Source organism: Stigmatopora argus, chromosome 22 (assembly GCF_051989625.1).
Source record: "Stigmatopora argus isolate UIUO_Sarg chromosome 22, RoL_Sarg_1.0, whole genome shotgun sequence".
In the NCBI taxonomy this organism is placed as follows: Eukaryota; Metazoa; Chordata; class Actinopteri; order Syngnathiformes; family Syngnathidae; genus Stigmatopora; species Stigmatopora argus.
In genome coordinates this window covers 4,449,904-4,464,381 of record NC_135408.1, presented here as the reverse complement: position 1 = coordinate 4,464,381, position 14,478 = coordinate 4,449,904, and the positions used below count along the sequence as shown (strand labels likewise).

The window sequence follows — 14,478 nt, the reverse complement described above, 5'->3', positions numbered from 1 at the left end:
CTTGTGGCCTTACCTCTACATATAACTACTTTTTTTTTGTCTGTTATTGGGAGCAAGTACATTAATGTACAACCCATCAAGTTCTGATGTTTCCTTTTTCTCCAATATTTGTTTTAACAAACAGACTTGTAAATTTATACAATTTATTAAGTGATTAGCTAATAATTTTGCTTCATTATTGAGAATATGCCATTAGAAAAGCATCAACTATACTGCATGTTGTGGCATTATATTTCTGCAAAAACACATTAATAATAACAAAAAAATAACACAAAGTAATATTTTTATGGATACAATTTTATTGCATAAGTTCCCTGTATTAGTAAATACATACAGTATGACTGACCGTCATTGAGCAGCTTCCTACTGTAATGCAAGCATGCAACCATGTCCGTCACTAAAAGTTCATGGCACTAATGAGAAAGTGCTAAAAGGCTTGTGCATGTGTTATGATTCTTTTTTTCTTTGCCCACAGTGCAGTTTTTTCATTAAAACGGTCTCAGACGTTAATCTTCTCAAGAGGTACCCGCTGTGCCATTCACTGTTAATGCCCCCTTTAATGACAATGCGCTTTTCACGTCCTTCGCAGTTCAGTCACAACCTCTAGCTAGACATTTGACGATCCCAGAGGTTATAAAATTAACTTATTTTTTTAAAAAGTCATTCTGGTAACATTTGACATCAAATTTATAACTTTTGATCAAGTTTCTTTTATGAAATCATGTTCCTCCATCAAACTACAGATTGACCCTGGATCCGTTTCTATACCCAGACAAATTATTGTGGAATGTATCCAAGGTGGTCCATTTATAATTTGTCCAAAGACCTCACAGCAGATTTCGCGTGATCTGATCAGAGTTGATTCTGGTTTAAATTTTAACTTCTCTCAATACAGAATATGTAACCGTCATACTGGTTTTAAATGCGATCAAACTGGAGCCAATCATTACAAATTTAAACAGCCTCACCTCACATCTTGGTGACGCCTGTGGTTTCGGGAATGTCAACGGCGTTGAAGCCCAAATTGCAGATGCCGATCTTTTGCTGGCTTCTTTGATTGTCTGTCTTTTGGGGACAGGGGTCTGCGTTGCTCTCAAAGCAGTGTGTGCAGTGCGGTGTGGCCACCCGGACACTCTTGGAAAAGTTGGAGAAATCCACAGAGTACTTGCCTGTCTTGGTTCGTGAGATGATGGGCAGGAATTTGTGGCCCCACTGGATCTCCTGGGGGAGGTAGGACGTCCGCACCTGGCAAGTGGAGCTGGTGGACTCGGCCGTGCCATCCAGGAAGACCACCAGCTCAAAGTCCTGTCTGGCCAGTGTGTCGACGGAGATATCGTAGAAGGGACTGGCCCGGTCGATGACGTGGTATAGTGTCAGGGGGCAGACGAAGAAGAGGTTGTCCTTGCCGGCGTCCACTGTGAACTGGATGTCCAACTGGTCCATGATGAGGGTCTCACCGTCTGGGATGGTGGTGGTCTTAAGGAGCTTCCCGTAGATCTGGCTCCCGATCAGGAGCGTCTTGCGGAGGTTAGCCACGCGGATCAGTAGGCAGAGTTTGCAGTTTTTTAGGCAGATGACCGCCGTGTCGCTGAAGGTCACCGTCTTGGCCCGTCTCTTAGGAAGCGAGATCTTGGCTAGGATGATGCCGCACATGAAGCTGTTGAGGACCAGGCCCGCCATGGACTGGAGGATGATGACGGCCACCGTACCACCGCAATGGCCGGTGGGGGCCCGACCGCCGTAGCCAATGGTGGTCTGTGTCTCCAGTGAGTAGAGGAAGGCCGTGGTCAGACTGTCGACGTTGGTGATGCACATAACGTGGCCGTCGGTGCGGTTGTGCCAGACTGCCATGTCACCGTTGCCGCGGGCGATCCAGTACCACACTAGGCTAAAGAAGAACCAGCTCCCGGTGAAGGACATCACAAACAGGAGAATCACAAAGCGCCAGCGCACCTCCACGAAGGTGGTCCACACGTCCACCAGGTAGGCCAAGTGGTTGGCTGACTCCACATTGCCGAATTCGATGTTGCAGCGCCCGTCTTTGGTCACCAGGCGGCTTTCGCGACCGGCTTGCCCCTTCGATTGGAAGGGACACTGCAATAGCCGAAACATCCTGGAACTACCAAAGTGGTGTAAAATGTTTACATGACGGAAGTTCGTTCTATCGCAGTCAATGGCAGCAAATGAGCTCATTTTCATCTGAACAGGATATTATTTGAAGTTGACCGTTCAGAAAATGCACAATCGATTCATTACACTAAGCATCAATTCATTGTGAAGTCTGACAGCTGCCAACAACTAAGTTTTGGGTGCAGTTTTTCCCTCTTGACTATGCTGTGACTATACATGCACAAAAGTAATCAATTGCCTGTTTCTTCCATATTTCATTACATATCCCTATTTTAAAATTTGTATTTAACAAGCACGTCTAATCAGTACAAAAACACTGCTCATATAGTTTGGGAAATAATCTTGAGTAAACAAAAAGAATGTTTCAATACGTGTCATAGCTTTCAATACGTGTTATGGCCTTTAATACATGTCATAACCTTCATCCGCATCACAGCCTTCATCTGTGTCCGTTTTAGGGTGTTTAAGTGCATTTAAGGACCGTGTCAAAGTGGCGGCCTGGGGGCCAAATCTGGCCCACCGCATCATTTTGTGTGGCCCGGGAAAGTAAAGCATGAGTGCCGACTTTCTGTTTTAGGATCAAATTAAAATGAAGAGTATAAATGTATATTAAATTTCCTGATTTTGCCCCTTTTAAATCAATAATTGTAAATGTTTAATCAATTTTTTTCTGTGTTTTTAGTTCAAAAATCATTTTGTAAAATCTAAAAATATATTTAAAAAAGCTAAAATAAACGTTGTTTTAGATCAATGAAAAACTGAATATTCAGGTCTTTTGATCCAGTTCTTTTAATCTATTTAGAAAAAAAATCTAAATATTAAATCTAAAATGGTCCGGCCCACATGAAATTGAGTTGACGTTAACGCGGCCCACAAACCAACCCGAGTCTGACACCCCTGATTTAAGGGTAATTTCAATATTCATGCATATATTTTGTCATTTTCCTCCTTTTTTGCGCATACCTGTGTCCAGAGCGTTGTTTCTGCTGTTCCAACTGCGTTTCTTCCAGCGAGTGGTGAAAGATTCTAATCCACACTGAAATGTTCTAATCCCAGCCACATGCCAGCAGCAGTGTATACACTGGACGCATTCGATGCACACCAGACAACAGGGGTAGTTTGGGCGTCCCACCCACCACTCGTGCCTCCACCCCTCATGAGAAGAAAATGCTTTTTCATTTTTTTTCATGTCATTGAAAAATCGATATAACTGGGAAAAAAAGAATACGATAACATCACAGAGTTTGTCATTGAAAAACTAAAGAGGGAATTATGTCAAATGCCCAGGGAGATATTGAACAAATTACTAGGTGCTAATAACACAAAAAAAATGGAGTTTGTCATTGAAAAACCAAAAGGCGTATGATAAACAGTGAGTCATTACTAGTGTTGATTTGGTCTGTGTGGACTTTGCATGTTCTTACATGCGTGAATATTGAAATTACCCTTAAATGCACTTAAATACCCTAAAAAAAATTACATTCCAAAATCAATTTCAGTCATTTATGTTTCTGTAAAACTGCCTGTGAAACTGCTTAGTAAATATTTTACAAATAACTATAAGCCTGCATGGGTTTTCTCCGGGCTGGGATAGACTCTGGCACCCCCCGCGACCCTAGTGAGGATAAAGCGGTTCAGAAAATGAGATGAGGTCATATATGCCTGGGAGCTATTAAATAAATTAGGTGATAATAATAGTAATAAATGAAGCATTAATAAAGGGAGTTTGTGATTGAAAAACTAAAAGGTGTATGATAATCATGAAGTACTAATCACCCATCACTTGTGTTGATTTTAAAGGTAATCAATCACCCATCACTTGTGTTGATTTGGGGTTAAAAGGTCAAATGGAATGGGAGCTATTGAAGATATTAAGTGCACAACTATATGAAATGCAATTTTATTTAAATGCCTTTATGGGTTAATTGGGCATCTTATCATTAATTAACTTGCAAAACAGAATTCGGGGAGTGATGTTTTTGTGTTTTTTTCTCCTGTTAATGCGCGAGGCCGTCATTTCCTGCCTCTTTGCCGTAAAACCGGAAAAAAGAGGGCAACCGAAAAAGACTTGACGTGAAAGAGAAACGACGGCGCACTTGTCCGCAGTGTCCATCAAACGATGTTTGACATTTGGAAGGTTACCTTAAACCGCATGGTTTAGTTAGCGTGTTGTAACGGCTCGACCGTAACCATGTGCTTTTAGTCTATAAGTAGATAGCCGGCTCATTTGCCGGCTTCAATGGGTTTTCGATTAAAAAGATGATTGCCTCACTTTCTCGGGGAAGTTTGCTCGATGAGGTGCTGCATGGAGGCTTCAACGAGGTAATGTTAGTCGTGTTCCTGTTTTGGGTTAGCTTTAGCAATACGCAAATGAACATATAATTCTGTCTTTTTCACAGGGAAAAAAAATCATACAAATATAGCCACGTTATCCCTGTAAAGATGAAGAAAATGCTAACCTAAGCGAATAACTTGGTTGGCTTTTAAACAACTAGTCAATTTTAAACGCAAAAATAGCGGAAGTTATTTTGCAACTGTCCAATTTAATTTAAAAACGAACTATGAACACGATAAAGCTTAAACGTGTAGTATTAGTATTAGTAAAATGTTCGAATGTGTTGTTAATGGGTGGGTTAAGTATCCCGGACAACGGTAGATCACGTGATTTAACGGGCGTCGTACAAAATGGAATGTCGCCCCTTGAATCTAGGTGAACTGCGACATAAAACGCATTTATATGCGTGATTTATTTATTTTTAGCGGTTCTAAATTAAAAGAAGAAAAATGAATATGGAGTCGGGATACTACAGTTGGTCGACCCCGCCCCCACCCCCTTTGTCCGGCATAATAAACAAAGGATGTTAAGCCCTTTTCTCTCCCTTGTTTGTCCCACAGGGAAAAACACAAGTCTTATACATACGTGTTTATGGCATGAATTGACCTGTGACATGTGCATGTTTTATTTTTTTTATTGTAGCAGCAATTGGCCACCTACATCTCCTGGGTGAACGCCCAACTCAAGAGGAAACCCGGATTAAATCCCATCACTGATTTTAGGAGGGATCTGCAGGATGGAGTGGTTCTCGTTCACCTCATAGAGATAGTTGGTAAATATATGCGCTTATTTGCATTGTCAGAGGGCTACTGCATTTATTCTCACCAATTATCCATAATCTTTCCAATTAGTCAACAAATAGGCTCATATATACACCACATTTCTAGTTGTTGTGGTAACATTTCTTTCTAAAAATGCATTGCAACCACTTCAAGGATGTCTACTGACATAATGTTGATTTCATGTTTCTCTGAGTGACATTAAGAAAATCAGTTTTATCTAATTTTGTCATTGTAATGTCATCATGAGAATGCATTCAATTTACTGGAGAACCCTCAATCAAACTCGTTTTTTTCTGCTAAAGTTCTATGTTTTGCAGTACTTCGAAGATTTGGACAGCACAATTTTAAATGATACAAATCAATACGCAATATAATGAACTTGCTCACGCTCACAGATATATAGTCATGATTTTGTAAAAGAAAATATACAATCATAAAGTCAACAAAAACAATCTCAAAACTCAATTTGTAAAATGCTAAAGTCAACCCCTGACGTGGTTATGAAATGCATAATTGTTTCCAAAAGTAATAAAAAAAATCTCGCGTTATAACAGCCACTGGGGGGCAATGTTTCGCTTGCTTAAACATTTTCCATATGAAATGTATTTTATACTAATCTCAATTTATGGCTTCAGTAAAGTTTTGCAACTAATACATTGCACGTTGGGCTCTGTATTAATGAGGAAAACATGTCTAGATCACATTACAGCTATCATACACCATTCCCCAAACAATTATCTAAGCAGTTTGCCCGTGCAAGTATTGCAGGTTAGCTGGAGTTGATGTATGTGTATCTTAATTTTACTTAATGTATAACCAAACAAGCATTCAGTCACATTTAAATCAATGGACATTTACAACCTCCAGTAAACATTGCATATTTTTTTCTGCGATATAACGCCAGAGAAAACTCATGTAAGCAATATGAAGACCTCCACAACAAGCAAGCCAAGATTTCCTACCTACTACACATTTTTTGCATGTTTCTGTTTGGCAGCTGGGGAAGTACTTGATGACATTAATGTTACTCCGCAAAGCAAAGAAGAAAGCAGGAAGAATGTAGAGCAAGTGCTGCAGTTCATTTCCTCCAGACATATACGCATGCCTCACATCTCGGCAAGAGGTATGTCAGATCACGGATGCTTTTTCTAGATACGCAAACATTTTCATTGAAATTAAAATGATTTGTAATTATAGTCTGTCACAAACACTACATGTTTTTATTTCATGAGTGAACTGTCGCAAGGGTGTCAAACTTGGTTCGCGGGCCGCTTTAACGTCAACTTGATTTCACGTGGGCCGGACCATTTTAGATATAATATTTAGATTTTTTTTTATTTTTATAAATGGATTAAAAGAACTGGATTAAAAGCCCTGAATATTCAGTTTTTAATAGATCTAAAACAATGTTTATTTTAGCTTTTTTTTAAATATATTTTTAGATTTTACAAAAAGGTTTTTGAACTAAAAACACAGAAGAAAATGATTGAAAAATTACAATTATTGATTTAAAAGGGGGAAAATCAGGAAATTTAATATACATATATACTCTTCATTTTAATTTGATCCTAAAACAGAAAGTTGGCACTCATGATTTACTTTCCCGGGCCACACAAAATGATGCGGCGGGCCAGATTTGGCCCCCGGGCCGCCACTTTGACACCTGGTCTAACGCATGTCTTTTCTGCAGATATTGTTGACGGTAACCTGAAATCTGTGATGAGGATTATTCTCGCGCTGGCGGCTCACTTCAAGCCATCAGCCAATCACAGGGGTACTCCAGGAAGTGGGAGGGGTTCAACACCCGGCGCACCGTGCCATAACCCTCTTTCTACTGTGGCATTGGCACAAGGTGCTGCTGCTACCTTAGCATCAGCCCGATATGACGCCTCGCTTCCTGCAAGTGTCTCGCGCATTCACAGGTATGACAGTCTCCACAAGTCGGAAAATAATTCCGACAAAAGCGGGAAAGACTGATAAGAAAATTAAATTGAACATTTGTGGGGTGTGATTCATTATATATTGTGGCCAATCATTATTTTGGTGATGTAAATAAAGTATGACAGCCAGAATGACAATTACTACTTTGTGTACATCTTTTGTGTCTGACCTTTCAGTGGTTGGAGGTCAGATGTCGACAAGAGCGTGTGTGTTCGTGCACTGGTGAAACAGTATGAGCAAGGGACCCCAGATGAGCAGACCAACAGGTAAATAAAAAAAAATGCAGGTATTAACAGATAGGGTGTCGCGGCATGGAATATGATTGAGAAACATTTAGAAACAGCCTTTAACCTATTCCTATAGAAACTACATTGAGGTTCATGACTATGATTTCCTTGTATAATATTATTAATGATAAATAATTGAATGTTACATTTTAAGTATGAGTGAAATGTTTATATAAACAAAAAAAGATGATGTGAATGGATGTATTTTGACATCAGAAACAAAAAGTATCAACTTTTTGCTGAAGGTTTTATGAATTTCTATGACTTAACACTCAAACTCCTATGTTCCTATATTAAGCGAACAGTTGACTTGACTCTCTCATGAATTGTATCTGTGTCTTGCCTGATGAAGTGTATGACGACTTGGTATCCTCACGCTTGTGTCCAAAGGCAGTTGATAGAGGAAAGAATTATATCCTTTATCCTCTTGAGTCACATGCCCAGTCCTCTTTTAGGTCTGGGATCATGTAAAAAGGTTTTACTAAAGAAATATCTCACATTTTATGACATAGATGGAATTTAGCATCTAAAAATGTGGTCTCGAACACATTTTTGGATCATTTGAATTATTTTAAGGCTGTGTTTAACTAAGTTTGCATGATTTTCATGTCGGTTTGACCTTTGCCAACATTTCCAGTTTCATGGCCACTTAGTAAAAATAATTGCCCAACCCTATTTTAGCTGTAGTTGCCATGGTAGCATGTGACCAGCACGACAAAGAGGGCGTGCGCGTTTATGTGGAAAATAATAATCTAACATAAGCCTGCTAGACCACGGCATAGATCAGATGGGGGGAACACAGATAAAATGGTAAACCCAAATATCTTGTGTCTGTCATTGTTTGTCTTTGGGTATCTCAAGTATGTGTTAATTAAACTAATACAAAATGGAGTGTACTGTAAACTGTAGTGACAACATATGCTGCTATATATATGTAAATATATAGTATATATACCAGATGTAGCATGTTTAGGAATTCTTTGCTAGAAGTGTTTTTGCTCTATGTATTTATACGTGTACTGTTTATTTCCTTTTAGCGTCCACTCAGTTAGTCCTGTAACTTCTCCCAGATCTCCACCCCTTACTCAAGAAGACAGCGAGGAAGAAGAGCCAAGAAGGCTGGAGAAGAGAGGTGAGCTCTACATTTGGGAGTCATGCTGCCTGGTGCCAGTTCATCATTAGTAATTGTTTTGCATCTGCATGTGCGCAGACGACTCGTCCATTACGGTTGAAGAGGCGACTTGGGAGGATCGTATCGGTGAAACTTTGGAGAAAGAGGTGGTGGAGACGCGCAAAATGGTGTCCGCTTTGCAGGTAGGCAAGTGGGGAGAGTTTGTGGGAGATTGGTGATGGGAACTTTACCTCAAATACTGCTCTACTGTCAGTATAATCTTAAACGCCATCAAGGTACTGAAAATCAACACGTTCAACTACTAGTTAATCTTGGAATCTACTGTTAATGTGTTTTAAGATGACTCATATCAAGCTAAAGAAGACCATGATCAAATCAGTGCCACATGGACACGGTTAACAAATACACAAATGCCACACTGCAAAAAATGCATATATAATTTTAAAAAGTATAATTTTATTCCAGAAAAATCACAATTTTTGCCACTAGGTGGGTGTATTTATACACAACAGGCACTGCTTGCAAAGTAGACTTGAAAGCCGAAAGATGACATTTACTAAAATAAATTAAATATTATACAAATCTTTCTGCACAAAAACATTCTTTTCAGTGAGCTATTGAAGCCATCATACTACTCTAGGTACCACCAATATGACTAAAGTTAAAATACAATAGTGTACCAATTGTACCACATTTTGCAGTTAGAGCATTAGCACTCTGCCTAAATATAGGACTCTGAAAAAATATGATTATAAAACTTTAATTCATTCTTCTTCCATGTCGCTTACCCTCACGAGGTTTGCAGGGGTGCTGTAGCATTTCTAATACTATATGTCCAGGTAGTTGGGTGCACTCTTAACTGGTTCCCAGCACCAAATGTTTACAAATACTCCTAACAAAGCCTCTTTATACATTGGACTTAAACAGTTAACAACTAAACTGTACTAGGAACTGCAAGATGTGATTCTTTTATACAGCCCTTGAGAGAGCTCGTGTACCACTAATGTTTCTTGTCCCACACTTTTGAGAATCCCTATTGTACGCGGGTAAAAAAAAAATTCTACCGACAGTCAAGAGGTGACCTCTTAATGTCATTTCCTAGTGTGTTTATAGTGTCTTTTGTATCTCTAAGGCCCTGCTGCTGCAAGGCTCTCTGCTGGAGAATGAGCAAGATCTGTCTTTGCGTTTGGATGAAGGTCATCCTGAGCAGCAGTTGGTAATAAAATTCCTTCCATTTCAATTTCGAGACCTTCAAAACTTTTTTTTTTTCAAAGCCCTGCCCCTTCAACCTTTTCTCTATTGTTCTCTTCCTCTCTGGAGGTCCGCGCAGATCACGTTTCTTTCTTTTGATGCACCAAGGCTGCCTGAGGCTGATACGGGTGTCAGTTTCTGCACATTCTCATACTCCTCCCTTTTATCGCTCACTTTCCAGGTAGTCATCCGTAGCCGTTTGGATCAGAGTATGGAGGAGTCTCGGGAGCTGAAGGTGGGTTTTAGTTCACTTTATAAAAATTACACAAGGTTTTTCTTGCTATGTCAGACTTATTAATATTTCATTCACAACTATAGATGGAACTTTTGAGCTGTAAGCAAGAAATGAGAAACCTGCAAGGAATCAAGGCAAGATACATACATAATTTAAAATCTCTTAACCTTCATTCTTGTTGCATGAGATGGAGACTTGGTAGGATTGCTTGGCGAAAAAAAAGATTGTTTTTATTGCTGTGCAAACGACCAGGACGCCCAGCAGCGTCGACTGTGCACTCAGGAGGCTTCTATCCTTCAGCTGAAGCAAGATCTTCTCCGGGCAAGCATGGCTAAAGATGAACTTACCAATCAGAAGGTATAAAAACCAAACACTTTGGTACAACACAATCAATCACTGTGCCACTGTCATTTTTTGATTATATACTATTTCCTCCAGACTGAGTTACAGTGGAAGCTGGAGGAATGTAACCGGTTGTGGAATGACTGCAAGGTAAAGTGGTGCCCTTTTATTCCTAAAAAAATGAGTAAAAAAAATAGTAAAAAAAAGGAAAACGTCTGTATACACATTAGCTTCCATTTACCATTTTGGATGGGACTTCCTTCTTGGTCAATGGCACTATAGCACTGCCAGACATTAAAAAAACAAAAAAAAAACATTTTCTTTAATTTTCTCTAATATGTAAAAGAAGGAAAATGGGCAGAAAGACCGACTTCTCCAACAGCTCAAACAAAAACTTGAAGAAAGCCAAAAGCAGAAGGTACAGCGAAGCTGCCAAAAAAGCTACAATTTATCCTTAGGAGTATTTTTTTTAAATTAATTTGGTTGTTTTTATTTATGTAGACTGACTTACAGAAAGAGCTGGACCATAAAAACAGCATCAGGCAGGAAGTGATTCATAGAGATCTACAACAGGTAAGGATAACTTCCAATACATTACTACTTTTTCCATTTAAATTATATATTTGACCATCAATCTTTAGTTTTCTCAGATATCCCCATGTGCTGTAAACAATGGCTATTATTACTCTGGAAATACTGCACCCGTCATATTAAGTGTAGGTTATTTTGCCTCCAGGTTGATATTTAACATTTTTTGTTGCCTCACATTTCATGAGTATGGAAATGGTGCTATTATTTTGTCCGTTAGCAGTTGAGGATTGGAACATTAGTGTGTTAAATGCTGTGCTTTTTCAGACAGAAGAGGTTCAGCTGCTCAGAGATGCACTCGGGAGCTTGAGAAATGACTTCAGAGCTCACGACCCGCAGCACCACACACTGGACACCCTAGAACAGGGCATCATGTCTCTCATAGACAGAGTACATGCTGTTTATACACACAGGGTATGAGCATGTGTTTTGAGGTTGCAGGTTTTTTTGCACATCTCTATTTCTCTACAGTCGTAAATTTAATGAGTGTTCGAAGGAGCAAAATGTAACATTTGCACTTCAATTATTCAACAGACATTAAAGAAACATGTTTTTTGGAAATTCTCCTAACAAGGTTCTCAATGGTTAACTTTAGATAGAATATTGCCATTTTAAAAGTCAATTATTAGCCCATAAAAGTTGTCCTGGTTTTGGTCCATTTTTTGCCAGAGCTCTTTAGGCTTTGTGATTACTTCTACTACAAGCGCATGTACTTGTACTACAAGCATGTGTACCTGCACTACAAGACTATGTACTTGTGTGTACGTGTACTAAAAGTCTGTGTACTCGTAGTACATGTACTTGTGTGTAAGGTACTACAAGCACATGTACTTGTGTGTAAAGTATTACAAGCACATGCACTTGTGTGTAAAGTACTACAAGTACATGCACTTGTGTGTAAAGTACTACAAGTGCATGCACTTGTGTGTAAAGTACTTAAGTACATGCATTTGTGTGTAAAGTACTTAGGTACATGCACTTGTGTGTAAAGTACTTAGGTACATGCACTTGTGTGTAAAGTACTACAAGTACATGCACTTGTGTGTAAAGTATTACAAGTACATGCACTTGTGTGTAAAGTACTACAAGTACATGCACTTGTGTGTAAAGTACTACAAGTACATGCACTTGTGTGTAAAGTACTACAAGTACATGCACTTGTGTGTAAAGTACTACAAGTACATGCACTTGTGTGTAAAGTACTCCAAGTACGTGTACCTGTGTGTACTCGTAATACAAGTACGTGTACCTGTGTGTACTCGTAATACAAGTACGTGTACCTGTGTGTACTCGTACTACAAGTACGTGTACCTGTGTGTACTCGTACTACAAGTAGGTCTACCTGTGTGTACTCTTACTACAAATATGTGCACTTCCATATACTACAAACACTTGTCCAATTTTTGGCCACCAATCATACAAATTGCTCATTTAAATTTAATTTCTCCTCAAAGAATGCTTACAGTGTGTTGCTGTTAAGTTTGTTTCTCTTTAACATTTATCCCCTTACTGCAGGCTCGAGGAAAATCTCCCAGACGAAAAGGACAAAACAACGATTCCGACTCTTGGCCAAGTATGCAGTTGTCTTCTCTGAAACTTATCCATGCGTACATAATATTATATGCCGTTTTAATGTCTACTTTGTGCCTGTTTTGTTTCATTCCAGAGGTTTGCCAGTTTAACAGCACCACCACCTCCTCCACTAAGATCCTGTACTTCACTGGAAGATCCCCCACACCCTCTATGATCACCATACCTAAAAGGTACACGTAGATACAGACATTTTCAGTATGAGTTTAATGTTGGCTAACATTAAAACAGGCTGGGGGAGGTGACACTCAAAGATGTAAAGGCAGCTGTGGATCAAGAGGGGAACTATAGATACCACTTTAAAGCCTTGGACCCTGAATTTGGTACCGTGAAAGAAGAGGTAAGAAAAAGGCTGCAATGGGGGACAAAAATCTCTATAGTTGATGCATTTCATACTGTTTATACTCGTGTGGGATTAGGTTTTCTTAGACGCAGCCATCGTTCCTGGCTGGGAGGGCAAAATTGTTGCCTGGGTGGAGGAAGATCATGGTGAAGACAGGTAACAACCTCTTCACACCTCTCCTAACATTCTCATATTTTAATGAATTTATTTGCATTCTTTTAGACATTCACAGGGTGGAGGTGGCCATATGATTGGAAGCTGAGCAAGAGGAATTATGATTCAACTTCATAAAATATGGAAGACTTCAGCAGTCAAGAGATTTAAGGAATTGATTTTATGCTGGACTTAAGAACTCTGTGCCTTGATATGGTTAGGCCTTTTACTGCAATGTCTCTTAAATATTTAGAAACCTACATTTTATATGTTTTTACTGCTGTCTTTGGAATGACCTTTTTGGTCATTGGTCACTGTTGTCTTTACAGCTACTGCAGACAGTTTAAATGAATTCTGTCCTGTGACATTGATGTCATATCAAGTCTACAAGTATTTTTCAACCATAGCAGTTAATTGGACTTTTTTTTTGCAAATGGCACCACCTTATAGATGTTATATTGATTTTTGTTTGTTTGTTTCAAGTGGTTTACTGCCTTGCATGTTTACATTCTGCACAAACTTCTGTGCACAGATGAAGAATATAAATGCTGGATCTCGTGCTGTAGAATTGAGGTTCAGATGAGTGGAGGTGTTTACAATAGTAAAAAAGCTAGTATTTTTGTAGTATGTTTTTATACCATATTTTTGGTATGATCATTAGAATCTGCTGTCGTGTATGGGATGGGGATGCTTGTGCTCCATTTAATACTGAAATCTGCACTATGAATTTGAAATGGAAAGCATATAGGACCTGACTAAGGTAATTATATACCTTTATTTATTGTGTGACTGTCAATGTGTGTGGTTGCCTTCCATGTTATGATAATGCCATGTCAGCTACACTGATGCTTCAGTTTGCGATTATTTTGCATTTTCTAACATGTCAATTACAAATTAATTACATGTACAATTAATGTACCATTTTGAATGCCATAACAGTCTGAAATGTAGTTGAGATTTTTATTTCAATTCATTTTTAGAAAGAATTACAATTTTGGAAAGAAGTGAGTTTTGTTTGTCAATGTTGAATAATTGCAAGACTGCAAAAATAAAGCTCGGCATAAAAAAAATGTATTCATCCCTTTATTAAATTGCAGGAATTTCCCCCCCAACCACTGTGCAGGGAAATTGCATTATTAATGTACATTTGATGTAAAATGTCTTACATTTCAGGATTTTATTGATAAAAAGTATTTTTGATAATCCTGTTAATGGTGATAAATAGGTGATGGGGAACCTTTACAAACATCTTTCAAATATGCATTTGTTCTTTGAGCAAGGTTAATGGCAGTAGTGCTGACATTTCTAAATGTATTATTTGTCTTTCTGTTGTTAATGTGAGGCTAATCGGAAAGGAAAATGAATGTAT

The 14,478-nt window shown here is 38.8% G+C and overlaps 2 protein-coding genes across 5 annotated transcripts; one reads left to right on the top strand and one right to left on the bottom strand.

The window, feature by feature from the left end:
- Positions 1-279: 279 nt before the first annotated feature.
- LOC144068180 (ATP-sensitive inward rectifier potassium channel 1-like) lies at positions 280-3,240 on the bottom strand. 2 transcript variants are annotated; one of them, XM_077592497.1, is made up of 3 exons: positions 3,094-3,240; positions 1,954-2,119; positions 280-1,888 (listed from the first exon to the last, which is right to left on the bottom strand). In XM_077592497.1, exons 2-3 carry the CDS (start codon positions 2,010-2,012, stop codon positions 970-972), a joined length of 978 nt encoding a protein of 325 aa, XP_077448623.1. In that variant the 5' UTR covers positions 2,013-2,119; positions 3,094-3,240; the 3' UTR covers positions 280-969. The 2 variants fall into 2 exon arrangements, with proteins under 2 accessions (XP_077448623.1, XP_077448622.1); XM_077592496.1 differs by having other exon boundaries at positions 280-2,119.
- A 961-nt stretch (positions 3,241-4,201) lies between these two features.
- On the top strand, positions 4,202-13,823 carry LOC144068071 (dixin-like). Of its 3 annotated transcripts, none has more exons than XM_077592296.1 (21): positions 4,202-4,452; positions 5,108-5,237; positions 6,245-6,370; positions 6,938-7,169; positions 7,365-7,454; positions 8,513-8,607; positions 8,686-8,789; positions 9,740-9,823; positions 10,040-10,093; positions 10,177-10,227; positions 10,346-10,450; positions 10,532-10,585; positions 10,785-10,853; positions 10,937-11,008; positions 11,077-11,151; positions 11,291-11,437; positions 12,539-12,596; positions 12,690-12,786; positions 12,845-12,953; positions 13,033-13,112; positions 13,179-13,823. In XM_077592296.1, exons 1-21 carry the CDS (start codon positions 4,390-4,392, stop codon positions 13,216-13,218), a joined length of 1,935 nt encoding a protein of 644 aa, XP_077448422.1. In that variant the 5' UTR covers positions 4,202-4,389; the 3' UTR covers positions 13,219-13,823. The 3 variants fall into 3 exon arrangements, with proteins under 3 accessions (XP_077448422.1, XP_077448421.1, XP_077448424.1); XM_077592295.1 differs by having other exon boundaries at positions 10,782-10,853; XM_077592298.1 differs by lacking the exon at positions 11,077-11,151 and having other exon boundaries at positions 10,782-10,853.
- Positions 13,824-14,478: the final 655 nt, after the last annotated feature.

What these genes read in the sequence shown, in the direction of transcription:
- LOC144068071 (XM_077592295.1), top strand. Translation starts at nt 4,390, where the DNA reads ATGATTGCCTCACTTTCTCGGGGAAGTTTGCTCGATGAGGTGCTGCAT. An exon ending in TCACCTCATAGAGATAGTTG is followed by an intron (nt 5,238 to 6,244) that starts GTAAATATATGC and finishes TCTGTTTGGCAG; the next exon opens with CTGGGGAAGTACTTGATGAC. An exon ending in GAAACCTGCAAGGAATCAAG is followed by an intron (nt 10,228 to 10,345) that starts GCAAGATACATA and finishes GCAAACGACCAG; the next exon opens with GACGCCCAGCAGCGTCGACT.
- LOC144068180 (XM_077592496.1), bottom strand. Translation starts at nt 2,112, where the DNA reads ATGTTTCGGCTATTGCAGTGTCCCTTCCAATCGAAGGGGCAAGCCGGT.